This window comes from Anser anser (genome assembly GCF_964211835.1).
Source record: "Anser anser genome assembly, chromosome: 1".
NCBI classification, from domain to species: domain Eukaryota; kingdom Metazoa; phylum Chordata; class Aves; order Anseriformes; family Anatidae; genus Anser; species Anser anser.
This window is the reverse complement of record NC_139720.1, coordinates 158,821,514-158,830,893: the sequence shown is the minus strand read 5'-3', so window position 1 is coordinate 158,830,893 and position 9,380 is coordinate 158,821,514. Positions and strand designations below refer to the sequence as shown.

General features: G+C 33.4%; 1 protein-coding gene across 10 annotated transcripts in view; it reads left to right on the top strand.

The window, feature by feature from the left end:
* Positions 1–9,380, top strand: part of GPC5 (glypican 5) — a 778,624-nt gene that overhangs the window by 567,740 nt on the left and 201,504 nt on the right. The window contains exon 8 of one of the 10 annotated variants that reach the window (XM_083836984.1): positions 5,613–6,120. The exons of 8 other annotated variants lie outside the window; for them this stretch is intronic. In XM_083836984.1, the coding sequence (XP_083693110.1) occupies positions 5,613–5,614 (2 nt within the window). In that variant the 3' untranslated portion in view covers positions 5,615–6,120. Of the gene's footprint in view, positions 1,083–5,612; positions 6,121–9,380 lie in introns of those variants that run through there. One more of the 10 variants, XM_083836983.1, reaches the window with a different exon arrangement.

Sequence of the window (9,380 nt, the reverse complement as noted above, 5' to 3'; positions counted from 1 at the left end):
ATGTTTTTTAACTTGTGGAATTTACACTGATACTTGCTCCTAACAGGACTCCTTAACAGGAGGTAAATTTTAGTATATCAGAAAAAAAATTTGGCTCTATCATTTAATATGATATTTACATAAAAGCTGGATTTTAAGAGCTATAGTTCAAGCTAATAGTTCCCTTATTTTAATTAATATTTGAACAAAGCAGATTCTGAGATGATAGAGCCTATTACCCAAAATCTTAATCTGACCACATTTTACACAGATGTTTAGTTCAAACACAAGTTGTATGCAGACACACAAATGTGTGTATATGGGATCAAGACCCAAATCCGTACAGTTGAACAGTCTCTCAGTTGTAATTTAGCACACCATACATTTTAATGAAATATATATTCTATAATATCTCTCTATATTATAGATAAATTTATATTGTGTATCCTTATCTGACAATTTTCCCAGCTATTGGAAAAAATCATATTCTAGAATCAGGTCTATCTAGCATCTCTTGCCCCCTTTTGCTATTTAATTCAGTCCTGTTTATAAGGAATTGAAGACTTAGATGAGCCTGTAAAAGTGAAAGTTCTAAAATGGGGATTCAGGATTATATTTATAGTCTTCAAAGATGTATTCAAATCAAGGTGTATCAGATGAGATTCATCTGTTTATGTTTAAGTCCGCATTTCAGTGCACATCTTCTGTAGGTCCTGTGTCATTAATGTTAGCTTGTGAATTTCTCAGACTTTCTATATCATCTCAAACTGTACTACATTTGTATAATTAGCTGGCTAATTGAGCTCACAATTACATGTAGGCACTTACACTGTGGATATCTTGATTTAATCAAGGCAAATATCACCCACGCTTACAGCAAACTTAGAAGAAAAACAATAAGGAATAATTACCTCAGCTTGGAGGTAGTTGATCTTAACCAAGAGCCAGCAATGTTACATATGCTTATTTTACTTACATATTTTTACAATGTATATTTGTTAATGTCCAGGTGATACAGAAAGTAAACTTCACTGCAAATTTTAACTGTAGATTTCTGTTGATTTAGTGACCAGAACAAATTTGCAGAGAACAAAGAGTCAGAAGGAGAGGAGAGGAGAGGAGAGGAGAGGAGAGGAGAGGAGAGGAGAGGAGAGGAGAGGGAGAGGAGAGGAGAGGGAGAGGAGAGGAGAGGGAGGGGAGGGGAGGGGAGGGGAGGGGAGGGGAGGGGAGGGGAGGGGAGGGGAGGGGAGGAGAGGAGACTCGAGGAGACTCGAGGAGAGGAGAGGAGAGGAGACTCGACTCGAGGAGAGGAGAGGAGACTCGAGGAGAGGAGAGGAGAGGAGAGGAGAGGAGGGGGGGGAACAGGAGACAGTAGAACAAGAAAGAGGAAGATGGGAATGAGAGAGAAGAAAGGAGTTGGGATGCAAGGAGGAACAGGGCTTTTTTTTTTTTTTTTTTTGGAATCAATAACCCACAGGATTGGATCAGATGCACATGAACTCATACTCACCTTACTTTCTGAAACTTTGTTTCAGTAGCAAAATAGGAGAGAAATAAGATTTTTTCAAAACACTTTGAGGAACTGTTAGTCACTATATCACAGGAGACATTATTTAATCAAAGAGAAGGAAGTGAAATAATGTTTACTTCAATTGAGAAGAATAAGCAAACTGTCTCCTGGCTGAGGGGGAAATAAAAGCTTCTGGAAGAAAGATTAAATTTGTCTGGACCCTTGGTTAATTTCAAAAGGGAGATTGGTTGACACAATTCAGCAAGAAAATCTAATCTATAGTTTATTTAAAGTGTGCAGAAAAAGGGAATACTGCAAAGCCATGAAAACCGGCAGTAAGTGCAATAGATATGGGGGAGATAGAAATCATTTCAATTTAATTTCAGCGTACAAAGGTTAACATTATTTCTCTTCTATTTCTTAATCTATGTTATCAGTATGTATTTGCAACACCCTGATATATTTTAGATGTTGTCAATAATTACTTTTATTTTTATGGATATCTTTAATTATAATTAATATAAAATAATATAAATATAATATAAATATAATACAATATTATTGTTAATATAATAAAATAAGAATATATAAAATAACTTTTATGGATAACTTTAATTACAATTTTACTGCTCTTTCATAACAGATAATTTCTAATGCAAAAGCATAAAAAATCTATCAATGATGTTTCTTGGACATTTTAACAAATAACAAGCAACTTTACCTAGTAGGTTTTCCATAGAACTCAATGAGTTCTTAAAGGATATTTCCCCATTTCCTTTATATTGGCCAAATGCATAGCTGCCATTATATAATTCTAGAGGACCAGAAGACAAGCAAAGGCTAAGAAAACTGCATGGCATGTAGGTAGATGTGGTGCACATTTGAAAACAGTGTTCTCTAACAGTTTCGTACATGCTTTTATTTTATATTTTATTTTATTTTTATTTATTTATTGTATTTTACTATTTTATTTTATTTTATTTTATTTTATTTTATTTTATTTTATTTTATTTATTTTATTTTATTTTATTTTTTATTTTTATTTTTATTTTATTTTGGAAGAAAAGTATACCATAGAATAAGAAAATTTTAGGATGAAGAGAGCTTCATCTTGCAAGAGATTATCATTCATGTTAGTGCTCAATATTTAAAATACCACAGCTTAGATGCTGTCTTAACATCTGAAGTGAGGTTTTCCAATTCTGAGGCATCTGAGATCTTGATTTAGCTATGAAAGCCTTCTAAATACTACTATATTTCCAAGAACAGAACTCCACCCATTTTGAGAGAAGCCAACCTTAAGATCATTATTTTTTTTCATTAGCTGCAGAAAGATATATCTGCATAGGACTTTATTACATGGATATATATACTATGCATGGATTACAGGACATTTGCATGCTTCCTGAAACTATTTTTTATAAAAATATATTGAACGATATTCAAGATCTGCTCAACGGACCAAGCCAATAGTATCTAAGAATTCCAGGTTGAAAATTAGGGCCAATGTTCTGCAGTTCTGGCATGCAGAAATCTTTTAAAAAGGGAAATAATTTCTGCTGCGTATAAAAATTTCAGATGTTTTATAATTAACACCTATTTGAGTATTAATTATAAGAAATCCTACCACACCTTTCTGTAAATAAAAGGCACCTGCCCCTCATAATGACTTCTCCAGCATAGAAGTGTGCAGATTTTAGAGCAAAACAAAACTAGAAATGTTCAAAATGGAGCAACATGTGTGTTCTCCTTAAAGAGAGGGTGAGATAATACATATGTGATAGACACAGTTGTGACAGATTACTGTCACAGTAATAATAAATAATTATCTTTACTTAGAATGCTATCGGAATGTATCATACTCTGATAAAACAAAAATTAGTATAATGTAGGAATTTCTACAGGATATAAAAATATTGTTATTACTACTTAAAAACCAAATATTTTATATTTTTAAATCCGGGGCCACACGTTTAAAACTTAAAACAATCCTGGTTAATAGTCTTACATGCAAATTTGCTTATTATTTACAAAATTTCATTTAAGATTTAAATCCAGTTTAAATAAATACTTGGAATATACTTCTGACAATTCTGTCTCTAACAGATGCATTTAAGCGTGTAAAGAAATAAACAATATTTAGTGCTTTTTTTTTTTTTTTTTTCCCCAAGAGAAACTAGCGTCTTTGGATGGGATTTTATTTTGATCCCACACAGAGAAGTTGGTTCAAACTGAGAACATTTCCACTTTTTTGGAAAGCAGTAGTACAATTATTTATTTTTCTTTTTTATTCTTCACTCATTTATTTTATTAATTTCCTGATTAAATTCTACACCAATTATGATTTCTGCTTTGCACCAAGAGCCGATATTTTTGCAAATTGTACATGAGCTCTATATATTAAAAATCAATTTACATTATTCAGTTCATTATATAAAATAAGTTGCTTACTTCTTGGTAGTCAAATCTTACATCAGTGGTTACCTGAATTCTCCAGAACCCTATTCCAAAACTCAAAAGACAAATTCATCCTTTTGTATAATTTTACAACCCAGTTAATTTTTTCTTTACCGTTTTATATATATATATATATTTTTTCCACATTGAGGTTTACTTCAGATAAATTTCTTAAGCATTTTAACTTTTTATTTTGACATAAAAATATCATGTAGCATTCTTCATATTTTTTCATTAAAATTTGTCCTATTGTTTGTAATTTATCTTCAAGGTAAGAAAATGATTTTTCCTATGTTTAAAAATGCATTAACCTCCGTAATTGTAGCATACACTGCTTCTTAATGTGGCTGAAACTAAAAACCAGTCTACACCGATGTAAAAACCGTCTGTTGCAGTCCCACCCTTTGTTTTATCTGTCACTTGTATTCCACTTTCTTGAGCTTGCTTCAGAGTTTGCTGGACAATTCATCCACCTTTTCAGTGTTCAATGCAACAGAACAGTATTTGACTGTCAGGAGGAACTAATGATGACTTAACTGAGTACCAAGAAAGATACAGTTGAGATTCGGATTAGGGCAAAATTACACCAGCTTGTAGCTGTTGATGAGCAACCTGTATCAGGCTCTTCCTGATTTTTAACTCTGTCCCGTCAAATGGTATGAGATATCCCCTTATTAGCATAATGTTCACAGTGTAATATTACATTTTTGTACCACTGTCCTTCAACCATCTCTTTATCTTTCTATACATTTAACAGTTTGAAACACAAGGTTGTTCCTTCCCTTCCCTTCCCTTCCCTTCCCTTCCCTTCCCTTCCCTTCCCTTCCCTTCCCTTCCCTTCCCTTCCCTTCCCTTCCCTTCCCTTCCCTTCCCTTCCCTTCCCTTCCCTTCCCTTCCCTTCCCTTCCCTTCCCTTCCCTTCCCTTCCCTTCCCTTCCCTTCCCTTCCCTTCCCTTCCCTTCCCTTCCCTTCCCTTCCCTTCCCTTCCCTTCCCTTCCCTTAATCCATATTAATAAAAGAAAAGGAAAGCAGTCTGAGACTATTTCACTGAATTATCCCAATAACTATATTTAGTTAATTAAGAAAATTAAATGGTGGTTTATACAGCCGGATATAAAACTTAGTGTTCATGGGCATACAACTTCTTTTTATTCTAATGAGATAACTAGCTATATCACTGATATTTATTTTATCATTTTATTGTGACATACTATAACTAACAAACAACCTCACTGATCTGCTCGTTACTGAAATGCCATGGAGAGAAGTGTACCATAAAGATTAAAAAACAACAACAAAAAAAAAAACAACAAAAAAAATCATATATATAGCTATTTAAAACCACACACACACACACACACACATTTTTAAATATATGTATATGCATGGAATGCTGTGGTTGTCATAGTGATCATTGTATCTGAACTCTGCCTGAACTGTGTCTGTGTGGTTCTTAGTGTTTTAAGACAAAGAAAGTAATTGCTTACAGTGTATTGGGTTTGCCTTTGAAATAATACCACAAAACTATTGACAAAAGACTCACCTAACAGAGAACTGAGATTAGTGCTGGGGGTTATTGTCTTCTTCTAGTCTCAAAGCTATGTGAAATGTCAGTTAATTGAAAATGGTAATTGTTCCACATAGCAACATCAACTGTTTCATTCCAGGAAATGTGCTGCTCTTAAATTAATAGCCATTGATCCAGAGGCATTTCATGATTCTTCTCCATCCTTTTCGCAAATTATCCAGCCATCAGTCCTTGGGACAAAACCTATTTCACCATTTTTATTGACCATTCTTTACTGAGTGACCTGGCTTCCTGTTCAGATATAGACTAAAACAGGCCTATCCATCTGAATGTATGTCAAGCAAACTGAGCCACCTGACTTTCAATACACCTGCTGTTTTTTACTATAAATACTTGAAATTAAAATGGTTAAGTAATAGTACAGAGCAGTGATGTGGCTATCGGTGATTAATACAATGAACTAGTCTTTCCAGTCTGTAAATTGCTTTTGTGATAGCAAAAATTATCAAAATTTCTTTCAGTAGTGCACTACAGTCACACTTAAATCTCATCTCGATTTCTTATGAAAGAATGTACAAAATCTGCTTTTTGTTTGTCAAATGAATATGTTATTAATACAATCTATCCGAGTAACAAATGGCAATATGTCTGAACATATTTGGTTATTATTGAAATATTAATTAAATAGTATTAATTACAATATTATTATAATATTAAAATATTATGTTAATATTAAAATATCAACATATTTTGTTATTACATAACAAAAAAGCACAAAAGTTTCTGCTTTACTTAACTTTTGTTGTTGTTGGTTTTGTTTTTTGAAAGCTTAATAAAGGAATTAAGTGGTGCAGAGTTATTCTTTTGTTCCCTTCTTAGACACAGTTTTCCTTCTTGGTGCATTAATAAAATAGTCATTAAAAGAATCCAAATATATCATTTGCATAAGCTGTTGAAAACATTTATAGAGACACAACTCATTATTTGGTGTTTTTTGTTGTTGTATTTTTGGAACTTAGAAATTCTATAAATCATCTAATCAAATTTTGAAATAAAATAATTTTTGGCACTATTGAATAGGAAGGCTCATATTTTTTTCAGTGCTTACATTTCCATTCTACTTGGAACAGTTTCACCTTCATAGCTATATTGAAAATTTTTGTCTCTTTTTTCATAATGTTTAAATTCCACATTAAATTTATATGAAAAAAGAATGATGAAAAAACAGACAGAAATGCAATGCTTTTAAATTAATGTATATTAATATTTGTGCAGTGGCCTAGATGCCTCCTTTAATTTCAGAAGAAAACACTCTACATTTTTGTGTTCAAGTGCTTTTGCTTACACTGTGTTGCAAATTAATGTAAACTCCAACAATTGCCAGCAGAAAATAAATAAATAAATAAATAAATCTGTATGATTCCTTTCCATTCTTTTAAAAATAATACATTGACTGCAAAGAGCTTCCATGTGACTTCATAAGTTGCTGTATCTCTTATATATTAATAGACAGTTTTATATTCCAAATAGAAGAGAGAAATCTGATTAAAGTTTCTAGGACAACTACAGTATAAAATCAATTGAAATTACATTGCAACATAACATACATAATGAATTCTGTTGTTATATACCAGGTTTAATGCTTGATCTGGTTTATAGTTAATTTAATCAAAAAGGTAAGAAGCCGGGAATATTTTAAGAAAAAATTGCAGCAGCTCAGAGGGGATGGAAAAGATCTCCAGGCTTATGATGCTAAGTAAATGAAAGTCAAACTTAGTGTTGTGAAGAATCACAAAGTAATGAAAAGAAATTGTTGCAAAAATTGGGGATCTTTTTGCATCATTTATGCCTATGGAAGCGAGCACATGCACAGTTCTGTGATTCATCCCATTTCTTGTCATTTTACGTGTACTTTCTTCTTGAGCAAATTTCAGATGCATAGTTACAAAGTGTAAATCAGGTACAATTGAATGAGGTGGATTGGTGGTTATGAGAAGTAGGGCCATTTTGAATGTGTGGCCTCACCAACGCTGAGTAGAGGGGAAGCATCACCTCACGACATATTAGCAATACTTTCTTTAATGCAGCCAGGAATACTGTCAGCCTTCTTGGTGGCAAGGGCACATTGCTGAATTATGTTCAGCTTGGTGTCTACGAGGATCCCCAGGTCCTTTTCTGAAGAGCTGCTTTCTATTTGTGTGACCCACAGCATGTACTGGTGCCTGGAATTGTTCATTCCCAGGTGCAGGACTTTGCACTTATGCTCACTGAACTTCATGAGATTCTTGTCAGCTCACCTCCCCAGGTTGCCAGTTTATTCAGAGCTTTAGGAAATTTGAACCACTTATGCAAATTTGTAGAGCCTTGAGACTTGATTCGGATTATCTGAAAATATTTGAATATGTAAGCACAGCTCTAAGTGTGTTGCTTTCATTAATAAGCCTTGAGGATCAAAGCTGTTTCTGGCCTTTGGAGCTTTATCTCTTTAAAGCTTACATTAGCAGCTAAAGGATGTCTTTCTCAAACTGATTTCACATTAAAATATCATAAAAATAACATTAATTATAGAGATGAAGATTACAGATGTAGATTATTGCTAAACATTGAAAGTGCTAAGCAAATCTACCAGACAGCAGTAATGACTTAATTAAAACAAAATGCATCTGTCTTGGAGAACAGCAATAAAATAAAACCAGCAATCCACAGAAAATAGTAACAAAAACATGAGCCATTCAACCAAAGCATGTAATAGTAGCATGAAATAGATTGGCTTGGGTAAGTATAATTTATGCCAACCTTAAACATTAGCATTCTAACGGCTGCCAGAAATTTAGAATATGTTGCCTTCAGAGTGCCAGGTAGTTTAGAGGGTAACTACCAATTACCCCAAAATTGAGTCATATCAGAAATGACTTAATGTTCTATTTCCTCCCACGGCCAAGCTGGCTGTGATACCTTTGCAATAGACTTCATTGACTCTGCTCCCTTTGTTGCAAAGTCAGTGCCAAGAAACAGGGTTACACTGAGGCCTGTTCACACCAGGTGATTCTACCTGGTGCATATGGCCCATATTGACCCATGCACAACTTATCTCCTGTTCACATCTGTTTTGAGGAAATCATTTTATTTTATGCTTTGTGCTCTGAAATTTCAGTCATTAGTAATTTGTAAGCAAAACTGTTAGTGTTTCAAGTAATACATGAGATTCATGTAGCAAAGAGCGAAGGAAGATATTTTCTCTCTCTGGTGTGGAGGAGATAAACCCTGCCTCCCTTTGTGGCAATTCTTTCTATGTTATATTTAGATGGAAAGATGGCACTGACAATTCTCACTGGAGATAAAATAGCAATACTTGCAGTTATTGTAATAACCATAGCTACCACTTTAGCTACTCTACTCCTGTCACAAACCTGGAGAATTGATTCAAAAAAGTACATAATCCTAAAAAATATATTTTTTAGAAAAATCACATAGTACTTGCTTAGTTTTAAACATGCACTTAGCTGTCTGTTAATGTTAAAGAGATGTAGTAAGAGCCTGATTCTCTGAACTGTACAAGGCTGCATCAGTCCATACCATATGCAAACTGTCTGTATGCAAACTGAGTACCCATTTTATGTTTCATGTCGATGTTGGTCAAAAAGAATAGCTGTAGTTTAGGAACATCCAAAACATCTGAGCCTGCATGAATATACTTATAAACAAACAAACAAACAAACAAAAACAAACAAACAAACAAACAAAAACAAACAAAGAAAAACTAATGAACAAGATAGTTACTTGAAATCATAGAATTTAAATTAAGATTAGCATTTTACTCTGGGAACCTACATCATTTTGATGTTGCTCTGTAGTTGTTTAAAAATGTGAAAAAGAAAGCTTTAATTTAGATGTAGTGCACATTTAT